We start from the raw sequence: 17,653 nt of genomic DNA on the forward strand, positions 1-17,653 counted from the left end.
ATAAGGAAAGAACAGGCCAATATGTGGGAAAGAATAAGAAAGTGTTTAAAAATGCAGCTGTAGTGAACAGGGAAGCTGGATGTTTAGCTCAGACTCTCTGTATTTGAGACTGCAATCCTCCCTTTTTTTTTTTTAGCTATGGACACGCCCTCCTGCCGGGTGAAGGTGCAGCAATGGCAGAGTATGTAAAAGCAGGAAAACGTATTCCCCGGAGAGGCGAGATCGGTTTAACCAGTGAAGAGATCGCGTCATTTGAGAGCTCCGGTTACGTCATGAGTGGCAGCAGGTATGGTTTTGATCATGGCAGTGGTTCAGTGACGTTTTCAAGAGCTGCTTTCTCTGTTGGCTGAGTGGAAGGCCGCTTCCAAGCTCTAGTTGAAAGTGTGGAGGAGAAGGTGCTCTGCATGCTTGCAATAATCTACACCAAACTCCCCATTGCTGTAGACAGATGGTGAGGTTTTAGAGGATGCTTTCTCCTCAAGAGCAAAAGTTCTTTCCAGGCAATATACTTCTAATTATCTTTATTTCAAATGAGGAGATGCTTGTGCCAGGTGGTGTGTTTGGACAGCCCTGGTGATGTGCTGGCCAGTAGGAGACAAATCAAAGTGTGAGAGGTTGGCTGCACTTTTTGCTCTATGAGTCCTCCAGGAATTTCACTTAAATTTTGGTGAGCCAGCAGCTGACACCCTGGGGGTAGGTGGGACTTCTGGCTGACTGCCTGAGAGCAGACACGCCCAGAAGTCAGTCCCTTGCTCTGCCACGCTCCTTCTTGTGAAGGTTTGTGTGCAGGTTTGGATTTTGTAGTGCAGGTATCTTTATTTAAAGCCCCTGAAAACATTCAGGCCAGTTGATGGAGCTGTCCCAGGGCAGTCTGCCCATGATGACATGCACCATGTTCTCCTCCACAGGCATCGGCGCATGGAAGCCGTGCGTCTGCGCAAAGAGAACCAGATCTACAGCGCAGACGAGAAGAGAGCCCTGGCCTCCTTCAACCAAGAGGAGAGGAGGAAACGAGAGAACAAGATCCTCGCAAGCTTTCGAGAGATGGTCTACAGAAAGACTAAGGGCAAAGAGGAGAAATAATGCTTTGTTTGAGCTGTGCACCACAGATTGTACCACGCAGCAGCTGACCTGTTCCAGTCGTGATTTGAAAAATGCTGCAGGTGCTGCAGTGCCTTTCACCCAACAGGGCTGGGCCCCAGGAGTGGATTACTTCTGTCAAGAAAACAGAGTTACTTTCATCAGATTCTCTAGGGTGATTTGTTCACCATCTACAAGGAATCCCTGTAAAGTGAAAGGCTACAAGGCAGGGAAGGCAGGAACAGACAGGAAGATTAGAGGTGTCGATGTTCTGTGCTTGCTTTGAATCAGACAAGCAGGAGGATCCCATGGGAAGAGCTTTGTTACATAATACCAATGTGTCATTTTTTTTTATTCCATTTATTTTGATTTTTCATAGAATCATTTAGCTTGGAAAAGACAGTGAACAAGCTACTACTAACAGCAGCAAAAATGAAGGAACTCCTGAGTTCTTGTTTAAGATCTGGGACTGTCTACTATTTCTTCAGAAGTCTTTTAGATTTAGGTTTTTCTCAAAACAGTGAAGTTTGGTTTGTGGTTCAAACTAGACTTGTAAATATTCTGTAAATGAGTTTGTAATTTAATACAGATGGGCTTCAGTTACTTTAAAGCAAGCAGATTGCAATTGGGATGTAAAGTAACAGTAATAGGAGGGTCTGCTCTTCACTGAAATCTGTGGTGAAGAACAAAGTTGCTTGCTTCTTTTTCTCCTATGTTATACATAGGCATCAGAGCAGTGGGCTGCAGTGATTGGAACCCCTGGATGTATACAGGTGGCAACAAGGATGTGTCTTTCAATTTATTTGAAATGTTTATGTCTATGAAAGTGCTCTAGAATAAAACCTTATTTTAACTCCGGTAGTATTTTAATTTGGTCTGTTTCAGCAGCATTACATGGTTTGCTTTAAGCTCTGTACTTGGAGGCCTTGCTCAAGCAGTGCTTATGTGGTGGTTATCTTTGATTCAACTGCATATTTCCAAACATATCGCCTTTGAACTTGTTTTTAAAAACACTTGAGAAAAAGAAAGTGTTTTTGAGAGGGCTTTTGTTCCCCTAAATCCTTTTTTTATTTTTTTTGTTCCCCTAAGTTGGGCAGCAGAGATGTCTCGTATATTGGTGTGAAGAAGATAAAAGTCTTAAAGTCCTATAATGTTTTCCCTATAGTTCCACAGACCAGCAAATCCCTCCCAGCTGTCTCTTCGCATTTACACTCTGGAACCTGGTTCCATCTTGGTGTACCCACCCATACCTGCCAGCAACCATCATATAAAGCCAACTACCATGTCAGGGCATCATTGATCTGGCACACGTTCAGTGCTTTTGATGTATCCACAAAGCAGAAATGCTGCTAAGGAAGAGCTTTTCTTTCTTCATGGTGTTTATTTGGTTCTCCACAACAGAGCATTGGTGATGGTGAATTGGAGCTGCTCATTGGGAACCAAGTCTTTCTATGAGGATTATTTTATTTTCAATAATGTCCTGAAGCCACTTTTCTCTAAACTGACACTCTTCTGGCCTGGAGGATGGAATAAAAAGAGGGTAAATTGTAAGAATAATATTGAATCCAAGTTTGGCCAGCTCAGAGCTGGCCTTTATTCATCAGGCAAGCCTATCTGCTGCAATAAAGACCACACCTAGACCTGGGTAAGCAGGACATATTCTTCCTGGAGAAGGCAGATGCCCACGGGGTGGCTATCCATGCTTGTGGGGGAGTGAAGCTAATAATAAGCAGGTTCATTTCATTTTGTGAAGCAAAATTTTGACAGCTTCTTCCACCTCCCTGATGTGACTGCAAACTTACTTACATGGAGCTCCCTCTTTGGTTTTGGCATGGAAAAGCTTGCTAGAACCTCCTGAGTTGTGTCAGTGACAGAAGAGTAATGACATTTACCTGCGAATCAGCCTGCTGGACTCCAGTCTGAAGAAAACCTCCACAGGCGAGGTCTGCAAGAGAGCAGACACAGGGCAGAGGTGACGTACAGCCCCTCAAAGAGCAGACATGGTATTTAGCTAAGAGCTACTATCTATTTCTTCAAAAATAACCTGGATATTTGTACAACATTTCTGATACAGATTAGAACAGTTTTAGTTTAAAGCCTCTATGAGTATTTTCTTGTAAAGGTAAAGCCTCATAAGTTACAATTCTAAGCGTGTGGGATGATGTAAGATTTCTGACCAGCTATGGGCTGTTGTGCTGGTTTTGACTGCCTCAGGAATCCCTGTGCTCTTTTCCCTTAAAGGACTGGTGTGTGGCATTTCTGAGTACTTACGTCAGGTTTGAGTTTGGAGATCACTATAACAAAGTAGACACTTGCTGTTGCTCGTGGGATGGGTTTTCTGCGTGTTGGGATGCCCCAGCAAGCTCTGTAATGGTACCTCTTGCTGTCCTTCAGTTCTTCTTCCTCAAGAAATTCAGAGTGGTGAAGCCAGCTTTTGTGAATGTCCCATGTCTGTCGAATAAAGGCATCACACTGAGACTCCCTCTGTCCAGTAGAGGTGACTTGAGGGCAGTGCTAAAAAGGAACCAGAGGTGCTGTCCTTAAATTTTTCACACTTCTTAACAGCGAGAAGGTGTGACCTTCCCAAATGGATGGAACTGTCACTCACAGAAATGAGCTCTTCAATCTGCTGCCGCCCTCTCTCCACTGTGAAGTTGTTGCCTGTGGTCCACTGGATAGTTTTGATAACACGCTTGGCTTCTAAAACAAATAAAATGCTGACAAATCCTCCTAGAAAAAAAAAAACAAAAAACCAAAACAACAAAACAACACACGCTAATAGAGCAAACACAATACCTTTTTCCTTTTTCTTCAGCTCTGGCAGACAGTCCTCTGTACTGCTTCTCTCATTGTCTGGGGGTGCGTGATCTTTGTCCTCTTCCTTGTCCATTGGCTTCACCTTTAGAGAAAGAAAAGTAGAAACACAGTGAGATAGAGCTGCAGGACCCATCAGAGGAACACGGAGAGCAGCGCCCAGTCCCTCGCTGGCTCCTCGCCCCCGCTCACCCCCCTCAGCGCTGCCCGGCCGGACGGGGGGTCCCGGGGGGTCCCGGGGCTTTTTTATTCCAGGGAAGGTGTCCAGCCCCGAGGAGCTGCTCCCGGGCCCCGGCGCTGTCCCTGCCGCAGTCCCGGCTCCCCGTCCACGGGAGCGTTCTCCCCGCGTCACCATGGAGAGGCGGTGCCGTCTCCCGGCATCCCCGTCGGCATTCCCTGCGGATACACCGACCCCGGGAAACGCCTCCCCAGCAGCCGCAGTCTTCCGGAAAAGGAAGACAGGAAAACAGCTGTGGGATCCTGCCAGATTCTCTGTTTGTCGTGTTTCTGCCAGTCTCGGCAATGGGGGAACTAAAGCAGCCTCCGCTCTGTGCTGTGCTGGGCAGAGTCTCAGCCCAGCCCGGTGCACAGAGGGCTGTATTCTCCCAGCCCTTCAGAGGGAAAGGACCAACAGGGAAAGGCCAGAAATGTTTTAGCATATCACAGTGTGCTGAATTCACAGCAGCTGCTCTTCCAGAATGACAAAAGGCTGCTACATGGATTCAGCTGCTAGATCAATAATGAGCAAAGTGTAGGTCCTAGTCCTTGTGGTCTCATAGAGATGCTTCCTGTCCAGCTGAGAGAGCATTAATACAAGCCTGGACATTTCTCAGAAATTTGTCTGATCCATGTGACTCTGCACCTTGTTCCCTCCATGTTGGTTGTGATCATTCCACACCCCGTGTCTCACAGGGGATCAATGTTGGTGGCAGTGACACAAGATCTGCGTTTCACTCTGACTGCTACCCAGGAACAAGGAGATAAGTAAGAGGCATTGTTATAGCAGGTTTAGGATGTAGCAGAGGCAGGTTTTGGCTTTATTGTAAGTTGAGACTGCTGACTAGTGCTATGCTGGGAGGGAAGAATCCAAGCTGCAGGAGGTGACACTGGCTATTAATGCAGGCTGCTGCAGTCAGCAGCAGGGAACTGCACATCAGAAGTGGGTGCAAAAATAGAATCAGTCTTCCTGGCATTCCTCTTCCTCCTCTCACAGACAGCCTGGTGTATATCAGGGTGCATAAAGTGAGGAAACCAGTTCTGTCCAAAGCTTTTATGCGACTTATGCAGCTCGTATGCACCTCTGGGATAACAGATTTAAGAAGGGGGAAAAAAACCTGCAGTTTCAAGACTGCAGCTGGAGAGGAGTGAGGATATGTGGGAGGAACAGCTCTGCACACACCCAGGTCAGTGAAGAAGGAGGGGGAAGAGATGCTCCAGAAGCTGAAGCAGAGATTCCACTGCAGCCCATGGAGATCCACAGGGGAGCAGAGATCCACCTGCAACCCATGGAGGACCCATGCCAGAGTAGGTGGAAGTCCAAAGGAGGTTGTGACCCCATGGGAAGCACACACTGGAGCAGGCTCCTGGCAGGACCTGTGAGCCCATGGAGAGAGGAGCCCACGCTGGAGCAGGTTTGCTGGCAGGTCTTGTGCCCCAGCAGGGGATCCACGCTGGAGCAGCCTGTTCCTGAAGGACTGCACCCTGTGGGAGGGACCCACACTGAGCAGTTTGTGAAGAACTGCAGCTTATGGGCAGGACTCACAGTGGAGAAGTTTGTGGAGGACCATCTCCCGTGGGCAGGACTCCAGGCTGGAGCAGGGGAAGAGTGTGAGGAGTCTTCCTCCGAGGAAGAAGGAGCAGCAGAGACACCATGTGATGACATTCACCACGTCCCCCATTCCCTGTCACCCTGCACAGCTTGAGGGACACGAGGTAGAGAAAATCAGGAGTGAAGTTGAAGCCAGAAAGAAGACAGGGGTGGGGGGAAGGTGTTTCATCATTTGGTTTTATTTCTCATTATCCTGCTCTTATTTGATTGACAATAGATTAATTTCCCCGAGTTGAGTCTCATTTGCCCTTGATGGTAATTGCTGAGTGATCTCTCCCAGTCCTTATTTCCACCCATGAGCCTTTCATTATGTTTTCTCTCCCCTGTCCAGCTGAGAAGGGGAGTGACAGAGCAGCTTTGGTGAGCACCTGGTGTCCAGCCCCGGTCACCCCACCACAGCAACACAGATACAAGGGCTGAACACACATATATCTTTATTTAGGAGTTAAATCATTCTCAATAGATACGTGGATTCTTCAAAGTGCTGCCACCTTTGTCTATGTTCTCCAGACCCTAAAAAGAAAAAATAACAGCTATATCTGCATCATTCTTGCCACTAATGTGCAACAGGGCATAGCTGAAAATGCCAGTTTTCAAACTACACCTACTTACCCAAGTCCTAGTTAAAACACAATTAAAATGCACAGCCCCAGAGGCAGATCAGCTGTGGGCACGGAGCCCGACAGCCCCGGGAGCGACTAGTGCGGCCGCGGGAACCCCATCCCAGAGCCCGGGGATGGAGGAGCAGCGCCTGGCTCCCACCTCAACCCCCCGGTGGTACCTGCCCATGCCCCAAAAACCTGCCTTGGACACGTAGTACTTGTTGACACCCGAGATCCGCCGATCCCTTTCCATCAGGGTCCACTGGAAGGGGAAGCGGGCGATCCTCTTCTCCTGTGGGCACAGCGATGCCTGTTACGGCCCCGGGCAGGGTCCCCGGCGGGTTCGCCGGTATGGGGGTGTCCCGAGGGATGGGGGAAAGGGGAGCCCCGGGAAGGCAGGAAGGAAGGGATCCCAGAGAGATGCAGGGGGCTGAGGGGTAAGGGCGGTCCCGGGGGGAAGCGGAGCCCCGGCGCCGCGGATCCCGCCCCGCGCTGACCTTGCCGCCGTTGGTTAAGCGGTTCATGAACATGGTGGTGAAGCCGGGGATGCTGAGGCAGACGCCCATGATGGCCATGCCGGGCAAGATCTCGTACCACATCCTGCCGGTGCCGCTCCCGGTCCCGGTGCCGGTCCCGCTGCGCCGCTCCCGGGGCGCTCCCGGGGCACTCCCGGCCTGCCCCGCGCCCTTCCCGGCCTGCCCCGCGCCCCTCACAGCCCGGCGGGCCCGGAGGGGCGGCGGAGCGACAGCGCTTGCGGGGGACCGGCTCTCGGCAAGGAACGAGGCCGTGCCCGCGCTCCAGCCCGCCTGATCCCGATCCCGATCCCAATCCTATTCCCAATCCCAATCCCGCGCCCGGTGCCGGTCGCTGACACCGCCGGAACTGGCGGTGCCGGGCGCGGTGCACGCCGGGAGTTGTAGTCCGGCGGCGCCCCCGGCCCGTTTCAGGCGTAGTCTCGCGAGAGGCGGCGGCCAATGGGCGCGCGGGGGCGCGCGGCGCTGCCCTGGCCCGGGATCGGGATCCGAAGCGGGGCCGGGATGAAGGAGGACAAGGAGAACGCCAGGCCCAAGGAGCGGCGAGGGGCCGCCGCCGGGCCGGGGGCTGTGCTGGGCGCGGGGCCGGGCCCCGCCGCCGGCACGGAGGGCAGGGCCGGCGCGGCCGAGATCGACCGCCTGGAGCGGCCCAAGGACAAGAAGGAGACGCTCAGCAAGGTGGGGCCCGCGCGGCGTTCGGGAATGGGCACCCCCAGGGAACGGGCACCCCAGGGAACGGACACCCCCCGGGAACGAGGCACCCCAGGCCCAGGCAGCCCCCGGCACCAGGCCCTATCGCGGTAGCAAGAACCACCCCTTCAGGAACGGGCCCCCCCACCCGGTAACGGGGCCTTCTTCGGGTAACGGGGCCGCCTGCGGGGGCCGGGGGTGGGGGAGAACGGGGCCGCCCCGTCCCCGGCACTGCCGCCCTCTGACCGCCGGTCCTGCCGTGCCGCAGGTGGTGATTCGGCGGCTCCCGCCCAGCCTGACGAAGGAGCAGCTGGAGGAGCACCTGCAGCCCCTGCCCGAGCACGACTACTTCGAGTTCTTCGCCAACGACTCCAGGTACGGCCGCGGGCCCCGCCCGGGCGCTCCCGGGAGCCGCCGCTGCCGTCCCCCGGGCCCCGGTGGCGCCGCCGCCTCGTCAGCCGAGCGCCCTCGGTTTGTGTCTCCGCAGCCTGTACCCGCACATGTTCTCCAGAGCCTACATCAACTTCAAGAACCAGGAAGACATAGTCCTCTTCAGGGATCGCTTCGACGGCTATGTTTTCGTCGATCACAAAGGTGAGTGAATGGCACTCAGTGTGTGTTGCTGCTTTCCCGCTGTCTGTGCCGTGTGCTGATTGAGTATTGGAGGGGTGGGGGTGAGCAGCCAATTCTGGCTTGTTCGGGTTAAGTGCCTTAAATACATGATATGTAGTATTTCACAGAACAAAGAAAACTCCTTATGCTTTGTGGAAACTAGTCTAAATTGACTTTTTTTATAGATATGTTTTTAAATGGATTGTGTATATGATGTGTAAAATCCAGATGGGTGTATACAAGGCAATAGTGGTGTTGATATAAATCCTAATACTGAAGTGAATGTTTGCCCTGTCATACCTGAGTATCAAGTCTGTAAAGTGAAAGCAGGTACATGCTGTCAGCGTACAAACAAATGAAGCTGAGGTTACTGATGTCACCCTCTGCTATTCCCCTCACCTGTTCTGTGCACTTCCAACAGTGTCACTTATCTTTTGGTCAGTTTTTACCTGAAGCTGTTGCTTGTTTCAGTTTACAACTGAGTGAGTCATCTTGGTTCAGTAAAAGGAACAGCTGCTTCTTTGCAGATTAAGTTGTGAAAGTGACTGCTCTGGAGACAGTAATCTGTAGAAAACATATTTGGTTTAATTAATTGGTTAAAAATTTGAGTATTTAGTCACCACTTACCTGTTTTCTAAACATGTTAGGTTTCATGGTTTTAAATTTTGCCTTTCAGAAGTGCTTACATTGGGCAGCACTAAAAGTTCCTGTTGGCTTGGGCAGTGAAAGGGTCTCACCTGGAGCTTTGATTCAAGTGCATGTGTTTTACAATTCATCCAGACAGGTGTTCTGTGTGACAAAGCTCTGTCCATAAGATTCTTTTTTATTTGGGGGAGTTACAAGTTTATGAATTCTGCTGTCTCTAAGGTGTTTTTTTAATTAAATTGCTTTCAAAATGGAAGAATTTTTTTATGCTGTCTAAATAATCTCTTCTGGTATTGCACGTTTCTTGTGAGGCTTATCTTCCTGCTTTAGATATGGACAATATGGTCTATTTTATATCTGTTTCATCTCTATTTTAATGTGTTTTCCCCTCTCCTCTCAACAGGTCAGGAGTATGCTGCCATAGTTGAGTTTGCACCTTTCCAAAAAGCTGCAAAAAAGAAGAGTAAGAAAAAGGATGCCAAAACTGGAACTATCGAAGATGGTATAACAGCAAGATAGTTTGTTTTGCATGAGTAGATTGAAAATCTTAGCAGCAATTTGAATATGTTTTTACTGTGACACTGTAATTCCATCAGTGGGATGTTTGCTTATTGGCACTGCTTTGTGAGGTGCAAGTCTATTAAATGGTTGTCCCAGACAAACATAATGGAGTAGCTCATTTGAGAGCTGCCAACTTATGAAAAGATGGCATACAAACAACCCAACTTATGTAAATCCAACCCAGACTTCCAGCAGTGCGTAATGCAAATGCTTTTCATGCTACAATATATCTCTTTTTTCTTTTTCCCTTTTTTTCCCCTCCCCTTCCTTTTCCCCTTCCCTGTAGATCCAGAATACAAGAAGTTTTTGGAAAGTTACAGTGCAGATGATGAAAAATTAACCTCCACTCCTGAAACTTTGTTGGAGGAAATAGAGGCAAGAAACAAAGAGCTAATAGGTATGGAAATCTGTGTAGTATAGTTATATTTTCCTAGAGCACAAAGAAACATATGTGGTTTGTAATTTGAAGCTGTGATTTCTCAACCTGGAGGAGACTGAATTCTTTTGTGTGCCTGCTTAGTATTTGTTAAACCTCTAGGCTTATATTATTCAGTGTATATTTTGTTTTGTTCCCATCCTCTAAATTCTTCTCTAGGTTTAAGTTTTAGGTGAGAAAGTTCCTTCCTGTTGCCAGCTGCTGGTCAGATGTTTGTTAGCCAGGCCAGGCTGTGGAGTGGCTGCATTTCAGTGGATGCAGTGATGTTTAGTGCACAGTGCTGTGAGTGGTGATGTTCCACGCAGGCACAAGTTAAGAGATAATGGGATTGGGTAAAATACCACAAAAAATTATCAGGTTGCTCTTTTTAAGCATGTTCCAGGAATATCTTTAAAACCAAGAGAGTCTGGGAAAAGCCTAATGCAAACTGAGTATCCCTGTACACAGGGATATCATATTAGTGTCCTAAAGAAGTTTCTAGAATCCTAAAAGTTGCCACTGTTCAGAGATAGGTTTGGAATTCTTGTTTCAAAGTATTGCTGTACGTGAGAGGAGACAGGCAGGGGAGTCCTTAAGGATGCTTCACTTCATACAGGGTTTTGTTGTATTGCAGTATTGGATAAGGCAAACTGTTTACATTTGTTTTGTATATTCTCTAGCTAAAAAGACTACCCCTTTATTGAACTTCTTGAAAAACAAACAGGTAAGACTTACCTCCAGAATCTTCTTGTTTGCAAGTACAATTTGCTCATTTAAAGCATGGTTGTAGATATTGCAATATGTGTATTGATATGTTTCTGCCCTTCCTTTTGAAGAAGGATCTTTTGACCCAACTCACTTGTCAACACCTGGTTCACGTATTTTAAAGTACTAGAATGTAGGTCCTTGTAGGAATGGTGGTGCTTTGTGTACATTCTGGTCCCAGCAAATTGTCTCTTGTGGCACTGCCAAAACAGATTCCATTTTAATGCTTCCATTTTTAGTGCACTTACAGCTGAGGTCCTTGTGGATGATCTTTCTCCTAGCACATAATGTTATTTTAACTTTTAGCAATGGAGAAAATCAGAGGTGGGGCAGATTAAATGAAAATTAGAATGATAAAGGCTGAGCCAGTGTTGTGGTTGGGCTTTTTAAGACAGTACAAATCAAGGCTTATGAGTAAGAAAAAAATATTGCTGCAACATGTTCAGGTTCATAACAACAGTAGAGGTGACAGGATTTTTTTTTCTTTTATAGTAGAGGCAGCTTTGAGGTGAGTTATTTCATGGCTTAAAGAGATGTTTTCTAGTTTGGAGATACACTATTTCTCTTTGCTTTTACACACACAGAGACTGAGAGAAGAAAAAAGAGAGGAGAGGAGGAGGAGAGAATTGGAAAGAAAAAGACAAAGAGAAGAAGAGAGAAGAAAATGGAAAGAGGAGGAGAGAAGGAAGAGAAAAGAAGCAGAAAAATTGAAGAAAGTAGACAGATGCCCAGAAAAAGAAAGAGACAGATCAAAAGAAGAACCAAAGATTAAGGTCTAGAACAGTTCTTTATTATAAACTGTTACACTCCCTTTCCCCTATTATTTGTATATCAGTCTCAAAATGTGCTTTGAGTATTGTGCGAAAAATCACATGAGTTTGGTGTTAGTAAATTACCAATTTTTTGTAATATTCAATAGTAGGCAATGTAAAGGTTTACATGCTGTAATGCTTCATAGTAATATTTAAACTTTTTGTCATGTGACTGTTGTACATGCCGTGGTAAACAGGATTGTGAATTCACTATGGAATGGAGACTATTTTTAAGCTTTCTAAAATGGCCTGGTTTAGGAGAAAAATCCTAGTCTGCTGTGTGAATAATGCTTACTCATACACTCCAGCTTTTAGAAATGCTGCTATTTGCAGTAATATTTCCTTAATGTTCACTTCTCACTGGACTGTGGTTCCTTTGATGCAATTTCGGTGTTGTGCCAGACAATATGTATTAGAGTGAGCTTTTTAGTTGAGACTTCTGTTTTCTTTGTAGCTACTTAAGAAGCCTGAAAAAGATGAAAAAGACTTGGAGAGAAAAGAAAAATCCAAGAAACTGGAAAAAGAGACTCTGAGGGAGGAAAAAATTGCGAGTAGTGCATCTGCCAAACGATCTGATGGGGAGACAAAAGAAGAGAAGGCAAAAAAGTATTTTAGTACTTGCTATAAATATATATGTATCTATAACTTGTTTCCTGATCATAATGAGGCTTAGGCTGCTCTGCTTTGTCAATGTTTTGAAATTCCTTTTAAATGCTTTTTCTGATATAAGGCACAGGCTGTGTTCTCTGTGGCAGTGCACATCCCTGTGATTGCAGAAAGCTCTGTGAATTACCTGAAAATTCTTCACTAGTGGACAAATTTTAATATTTTTGCAACTCAGTGTGAGAACTGCACTAAAGAAGCCCAGGTGTAGGTGACTGCAGCAGGCTGTGAGCACTGTCCTTGCAATGAGATGATTATAAACATGGTGAGAGGAGAGGTGTTCTCCAGTTACTAGTCCCTCTAAGGTCTTGTAAAAAGGTCAAAGTGGAAATTGTAATTCTCAAAAGCTCTGTGATCCGTTCGAGGTTCAGTTTTGTTGTGTGAGAAATAGAGATGAGACACAGAAATTCAGGTTTTTGTAAAGCCAGAGGAGACTCAACCAGCTATGCAAGTAGGAAGCTGGGAAGTGCTAGTGGTCAGTGTCCTCTCTGGCTGTCGTGCATGACTCGGGTTGTCACAGCTGCCCAAGAGCTCCCTAGAACCTGCCAGTGTGTCGTCCTCCTATTGCACATTTGCACCACTATTACATTGATCTCCCGGCTCTGTTTGATGAATCTTTTGAGCTTAATTTTCAGTTTTGTTTTCATACAGATCAGAAGATGAGTGTGTAAAGGACTACAGGGACCGAGATAGAGATTTTGACAGAGACAGAGAATATGAGAGAGCGCAGAGAGAGAAACTGAGACGCCAAGAAGAGGAGCGTCGGAGGCAGAAAGAGCGCTATGAGAAAGAGAAGGTTTTTAGAAGAAAAGAGGAAGAGGTGAAAAAGGAGAGAGACTTACTCAGAGAAAAGGGAAAGAAAAGTGATCTTACAGACTTTACCAGCAGCACGGACAAATCTGAGAAAGTAACCAAAGATGATAAAAAAGAGGATACAATTAAGAGAGATCGTATCAGAAACAAGGTGCTGAATTTCTTTAAATTCATGTGTTGATTCATAGGGGTCAGTTTGTGTTTTTTAGGATAAAAGCACTTCAAGGAAAGAACCATGTGGTTTCTCTGTTGAAAATTCTCCCTGTTCTGGCAACAAACTCTGCCATTACTTGAAAGTTTTTTTTTCCTGTTTATCCACTGAACTTTGCTAAATTATTTGTGGTATTTCTTGTCACTGAGTAGGAATTAAGCCAAGATACCATGGGTTAAATTGTAAAACACTGATACCTTTCCATTTGCTGACTTGTACCATGTGCCGTATCTTTAAGGTGTTGGTAGAGCATCAGTATCTCTGCTGATGCTACACGTGCCTGAAAATGCATCTCTAAGTGGAAGAGTGATTGAACAGGCTCCTCTAAAGCAGTGTCAAGACTCTACTTACAGAATAGGGCATGTCCTGTAGGCTCAAGAAATGTCTTGAGTTTAGTTTTATATCGTCAGCAAATTAGTTTTTGCAGCATTGCTGTGCATGTTTTCTGTGTCACTTAAGACATTGTCAGGTACAAATGAAACTCAGGGTTTTGAAGATTTGAAATTGGCCTCTTTTCTGATGGTGAGCTGAACTCAACAGGAAACAACTTGAACTGTGAGCAGTGTTCTTTGTGGCTTGAACAGGGATGTTGCCTTACAACAGAGACAACCTTGATTTGAGACACTTGAAGTTACATTGCCACCATGGTGGAGTAATTTAACTTAGAACACCCAGAAAAGTTTGAATTTGAGCCATTTCTAATACCACTGTTGCCATAATAACCCTGATAGAGGAGCTATGAAAGAGTCTAAACAGTTCTGGTTTGTTTCAGGATCGCCCAGCAATGCAGCTGTACCAGCCAGGAGCCCGAAGCCGAAGCAGATTGTGTCAGTATGAAGACAGTGCTGCAAAGCCCACAGATCAGGGAGTGGATAAGAAACAAGAGAGTGAGACCAGTCACATGAAGGAAGAGGAGTGACTAGCATGCAAGCCTTATGTGTTCTGACTGTCTGTGCAGCCAAAGAGCATGTACAACGCAATCCAGAAGTGCCTTCGAAGCGAAGAAGGAACAAAGGAAGAAAAGGGGGCATTGTGCTGTTGGATGTTTCTGGTTAAAGAACCTCAGTTGTAGATTCGGAATTTGAAATGTGTTCTCATTGTATTTTCAGTTATTTGAATTTATTTTCCCAGCATCTAACTACAACAGGGAAGAGAATCTTTGCGAAATAGAAAGATTTATGGCCTTAACTATGATAATAAATGAGTTGTGGTCAGGAGGGGATGACACCTGGATCTAAAGCCAGAGCTCTATTGTAAGGCGATGGGAGCTAGTGTTGGATGCACTTAGGCAGAGCAAGCTTGGAGTTGCCCAGACGTAATACAGGTGTTGCTATGTTGTGTGGTGCTCCTGCCTGAGGCAGGGAAAGCTAAATTGTGTCAGTCTAGCACTGAGACAGGTACACAGGCTGGGGTTGTTGAGGTACAAGTGGACAGGAGCCCTTTGGCACATAAGGAACAGAACATCTGGCAGTGCAGTGACAGTGTTAGGGAGGGAGAGACCTTCCTCTTCAGTGGTTCTCTGGATAAAGTAACTAAGTTGGAGTGTATGAATAAGCTGGCTTAAGAATGGAATATGTCTTGACAAATTCTTATGTAAAGTCTCCCTACATTGAAATGCTTCTTTTTAATCAAATGTAGCTGGTTTGGGCATCCTGTTCTTTTCCAGCATCCTCCCTTCTCTAGAGTCTGAAATGTTTCCCAACTCCTGCCCTCTCGGAACTGCTTCCTCTTCCCTCGTAACTTGAAGTATTGTTTTACAGCCCAGAACGAGACTTCGCCAGTAGCAGCTCCTCCCAAGCTAGCGAATTTTAGCCATAGCTGTTTTTTTTGTACTAAACCCAAATAAAACTGCACAAACTCGCTCCTCCGCAGCCGCCGTTCCCTCGCTGCGTGCGGGTCCTCCTGGCCGCAAGGGGGCGCTGTGCCAGCGCCGCCGGCGCCGCTCCGCCCCGCCCCTTCCGCCTCCTCTGTCGCCGCCATCGCCGGGAGGCCGCTCCGCTCCGCGCCATGGTGAGACCCCCCGAGCAATCCGCCGCCATCCGCCGCGCCCCGGCATCGCGCACCGCCGCTGCAGCGTTCGGGGGGCCCGGCGGGCCGGCCGCGGGGGTGGCGGGGCGAGGCGGCCGCGAGGGAGCGGGAGGGACCCGGGTGCGGCTCGCCCGGGCTTGGCGGGGCGGTGCCGGGGCTCCGTGAGGGACTGACCGCTGCGCTCTCTTGCAGTCGTCCCACAAGACGTTTAAGATCAAGCGCTTCCTCGCCAAGAAGCAGAAGCAGAACCGGCCCATCCCCCAATGGATCCGGATGAAAACTGGCAATAAGATCAGGTATCGAGCGCGGCTGGCGCGTCTTGAGGGGCTGCGGCCGCACGGGCGCGCTCAGGCGGCCCGGGCGGTGCGGGCCGAAGGAGGAGCTGATGGCATTTATGCCTCCAAAAGTGCTGTTTTGTGGCCGTGAGGGCCAGGCGGGGTGGCAGTGCAGGTGTGTTTCCGTGGGGTTTCCATGCCATTTCTTTCTGTAGCCGTTCTGTCCAGTGCTCTGCAAGAGTCCACAGGTGTTCAGTGATGGCACATGTAAAGCGAAAGCCTGAACTGCGCTTGTGGGTAATTTATTCCAGATTTTGTACCCTGGTAGCGTGTTTGTTCCTGACGGTCTTGGTCCACGTGGGGCGTGCAGAGGGTGGTGCCTATCTGAGCCCTCTGGTTAAAAGCTGTTGTATACTTTGGTCAGAGAGCTTGTTATCTCATCCACTTTTTTGTCTGGGCTTTTGTAAGGCAACAGAATTTTTCCTCCTCTTTCTCTCTCTTTGCCCTAAGCAGTGAGGAGAGCCACAGCAACAGTGGCTGGCTCAGGTAGTGAAACTGGGCAGCATTGCCAGGTTCTGTTCCTGTAACTCCTCCCAACTTGTTTCTTTTTAGACAGGATTGGTGGTGTGTACTTGCGGCGAGGTTCTGTTTTAGCTAAATTGCAGTACTTTGGAATACTTTACCGTGGGGCAAAATGATGGATTTTTGACGTGTGGCACTTGAGCACCTTGGTGATCAGCTGTGTCTGAGCTGTGTGCCCAAGCAGGCTGCAATTGCAGAGCTTCCTGCAGTGGGAGCACTGCCATTTTCCTGCTGAGAGCAACTCTTGTTACAAACACTGTCTGCGGTTTCACCTGCACCGTGGTGAAAACGTTTGTTCTTAACATGGACAAGTACATGCTCACAAATGGATATTTCTTGGGATAGACCTTTTCCATGTGCTGCTCTTCTTTCATGTTTTGAACAAATGTGTGTGTGCACTTTGCTAATTCACCCTGCTCTTGTCTTAGGTACAACTCCAAAAGGAGACACTGGAGGAGGACCAAGCTGGGCTTGTAAGGGAGACTGTCCTGGGAGCTCTAATGAACACTGGTCTTTCTGCATCAGATTGATACACCCTCAAGTCATTCCTTCTGTGGTGCTGGACTGCACTCCCCAGTGTGGAGTTTTTATAAGCTGGTCTGGGATGTTGATGTTAACTGGGAAAATCTTTTCTTGCATCTGAAACGTGGAGACTGTGTTCTATTAGTGTTCTTTCTTTCAGGCATCACCATGAGCATTGACAGTGCACAGGCTTACTAATAAATATGGACCTGAACTACTTGGTTGAAATAATTTTGTATATATATATGGTGGGATCATAACAGAATAAAAAATAACATTCCTGTGAGTATGTTCTCACTTAGTGTGAGGAACCCTGGCAGCTCTTTTCACGTAGAGTAGGCTGTGTCTTCCTTGTCACTCACTGACTGTAAACCTTTGAGAGCAAAATGTACCAGTTTTAAAAGAAAAAAAAGATATAAAAATCAGAACTGATTTTAGAGGAGTTATTAAAAAAAAAATTATTAGAGGAGCTACTCCCAGGTAGGATGTGGGGCAGGGCAGCCCTTGGAGCCTGCGATTAAAATCCTGGCTGGGGAGTGGGTGCAGCGGAATAACTGGATGAAAGAAAATTTTGCTAAGAGTGAGTAGATCTATCTCCTACAAAATGCAGTACTGTAAACTGTAGCACATCATCTCTGCTTGCTCCCTAGAATATGAAATAATCTGAGCTTGCTTTGGAGCTCTGTATTGGTTTGATAAGTCAGTTGATGTCAACCACAGGTGCAGCTTAATATAAAACATTTTCTGCAGACAGTAGTAGCTCAAGACAAGTCAGCTATTTAAAAAAGGGGAGAGGAAGAAAGGGATAAAACGGCTCAGAGTAGTTGTTACTCCAGCTCCCTGATGCTGGTATTTTCTGCTGGGGCCTGTGGAACCATTTATTTACCTCAGGGAAGTGGAGGAGGCGGCTGTGCTCTGCTCCCAGCCCGCGTGGCTGCTCCTTTCCTTTCTGCAGAGCTGACCCGGGGTAGGTGCTCCGGTCAGCAGGAAATCCCTGACGGTGCAAAGCCCATCCTGACACTGAGGGCTGCCAAGGTTCCTGGGTTCAGCTGCTGTGGTGGTTCCGTTCCTGAGAGGCAGCTTCCTGAGGAAGCCTCAGGATGCCACACCTGTGTTGCTGTTCTTCACATTGAAGGTAAATAGATTTACCTCCTTCGCATAGCGATTGGTAGCAAATAACACTGGGCACATCACATGTTCAC

General features: G+C 47.5%; 5 protein-coding genes and 1 non-coding gene across 9 annotated transcripts in view; 4 read left to right on the top strand and 2 right to left on the bottom strand.

Moving 5' to 3' along the window:
• Positions 1-1,937, top strand: part of NKAP (NFKB activating protein) — a 4,926-nt gene extending 2,989 nt beyond the window's left edge. Inside the window, exons 8-9 of the mRNA XM_027687328.1 lie at positions 137-286; positions 909-1,937. Of these exons, the coding sequence (XP_027543129.1) occupies positions 137-286; positions 909-1,083 (325 nt within the window). The 3' untranslated portion in view covers positions 1,084-1,937. The remainder of the gene's footprint in view (positions 1-136; positions 287-908) is intronic.
• A 504-nt stretch (positions 1,938-2,441) lies between these two features.
• On the bottom strand, positions 2,442-4,256 carry AKAP14 (A-kinase anchoring protein 14). 4 transcript variants are annotated; one of them, XM_027687346.1, is made up of 6 exons: positions 4,087-4,256; positions 3,877-3,979; positions 3,689-3,777; positions 3,352-3,594; positions 2,973-3,025; positions 2,442-2,597 (listed from the first exon to the last, which is right to left on the bottom strand). In XM_027687346.1, the coding sequence occupies exons 2-6, from the start codon at positions 3,968-3,970 to the stop codon at positions 2,510-2,512; spliced, it is 567 nt and encodes a 188-aa protein (XP_027543147.1). In that variant the 5' UTR covers positions 3,971-3,979; positions 4,087-4,256; the 3' UTR covers positions 2,442-2,509. The 4 variants fall into 4 exon arrangements, with proteins under 4 accessions (XP_027543147.1, XP_027543146.1, XP_027543150.1 ...); XM_027687345.1 differs by having other exon boundaries at positions 3,689-3,780; positions 4,087-4,254; XM_027687349.1 differs by having other exon boundaries at positions 3,352-3,531; positions 4,087-4,252.
• A 1,883-nt stretch (positions 4,257-6,139) lies between these two features.
• Positions 6,140-7,035, bottom strand: NDUFA1 (NADH:ubiquinone oxidoreductase subunit A1). Its single transcript, XM_027687351.1, has 3 exons — positions 6,822-7,035; positions 6,527-6,616; positions 6,140-6,235 (listed from the first exon to the last, which is right to left on the bottom strand). Exons 1-3 carry the CDS (start codon positions 6,921-6,923, stop codon positions 6,179-6,181), a joined length of 249 nt encoding a protein of 82 aa, XP_027543152.1. The 5' UTR covers positions 6,924-7,035; the 3' UTR covers positions 6,140-6,178.
• A 107-nt stretch (positions 7,036-7,142) lies between these two features.
• Positions 7,143-14,124, top strand: UPF3B (UPF3B, regulator of nonsense mediated mRNA decay). The gene is made up of 10 exons (XM_027687354.1): positions 7,143-7,535; positions 7,816-7,922; positions 8,035-8,141; positions 9,208-9,306; positions 9,652-9,762; positions 10,461-10,504; positions 11,130-11,318; positions 11,812-11,963; positions 12,672-12,984; positions 13,817-14,124. The coding sequence occupies exons 1-10, from the start codon at positions 7,299-7,301 to the stop codon at positions 13,961-13,963; spliced, it is 1,506 nt and encodes a 501-aa protein (XP_027543155.1). The 5' UTR covers positions 7,143-7,298; the 3' UTR covers positions 13,964-14,124.
• Positions 14,125-14,577: 453 nt separating this feature from the next.
• On the top strand, positions 14,578-16,679 carry RPL39 (ribosomal protein L39). The gene is made up of 3 exons (XM_027687353.1): positions 14,578-15,054; positions 15,265-15,368; positions 16,358-16,679. The coding sequence occupies exons 1-3, from the start codon at positions 15,052-15,054 to the stop codon at positions 16,404-16,406; spliced, it is 156 nt and encodes a 51-aa protein (XP_027543154.1). The 5' UTR covers positions 14,578-15,051; the 3' UTR covers positions 16,407-16,679.
• Positions 16,107-16,242, top strand: LOC113969545. Its single transcript, XR_003534888.1, has one exon. It is a non-coding gene; the product is annotated as a small nucleolar RNA SNORA69 (small nucleolar RNA).
• Positions 16,680-17,653: the final 974 nt, after the last annotated feature.

The sequence above is a fragment of the Neopelma chrysocephalum genome, unplaced genomic scaffold, assembly GCF_003984885.1.
Source record: "Neopelma chrysocephalum unplaced genomic scaffold, ASM398488v2 Primary Assembly neopelma1_73b, whole genome shotgun sequence".
Classification (NCBI taxonomy): Eukaryota; Metazoa; Chordata; class Aves; order Passeriformes; family Pipridae; genus Neopelma; species Neopelma chrysocephalum.

Excerpts from the sequence above, each read along its gene's own strand:
- UPF3B (XM_027687354.1), top strand. The coding sequence starts at position 7,299 with ATGGGCGCGCGGGGGCGCGCGGCGCTGCCCTGGCCCGGGATCGGGATC. Across the intron at positions 7,923-8,034 it reads TTCTTCGCCAACGACTCCAG|CCTGTACCCGCACATGTTCT; the intron begins GTACGGCCGCGG and ends GTGTCTCCGCAG. Across the intron at positions 11,964-12,671 it reads AAAGAAGAGAAGGCAAAAAA|ATCAGAAGATGAGTGTGTAA; the intron begins GTATTTTAGTAC and ends GTTTTCATACAG.
- AKAP14 (XM_027687345.1), bottom strand. The coding sequence starts at position 3,970 with ATGGACAAGGAAGAGGACAAAGATCACGCACCCCCAGACAATGAGAGA. Across the intron at positions 3,595-3,688 it reads AGATTGAAGAGCTCATTTCT|CACTGCCCTCAAGTCACCTC; the intron begins GTGAGTGACAGT and ends GTTCCTTTTTAG. Across the intron at positions 3,026-3,351 it reads TCTCCAAACTCAAACCTGAC|ACCTCGCCTGTGGAGGTTTT; the intron begins GTAAGTACTCAG and ends GCTCTCTTGCAG.
- NDUFA1 (XM_027687351.1), bottom strand. The coding sequence starts at position 6,923 with ATGTGGTACGAGATCTTGCCCGGCATGGCCATCATGGGCGTCTGCCTC. Across the intron at positions 6,617-6,821 it reads GCTTAACCAACGGCGGCAAG|GAGAAGAGGATCGCCCGCTT; the intron begins GTCAGCGCGGGG and ends CTGTGCCCACAG. Across the intron at positions 6,236-6,526 it reads ACAAGTACTACGTGTCCAAG|GGTCTGGAGAACATAGACAA; the intron begins GCAGGTTTTTGG and ends TTTTCTTTTTAG.
- RPL39 (XM_027687353.1), top strand. Across the intron at positions 15,369-16,357 it reads AAAACTGGCAATAAGATCAG|GTACAACTCCAAAAGGAGAC; the intron begins GTATCGAGCGCG and ends CTCTTGTCTTAG.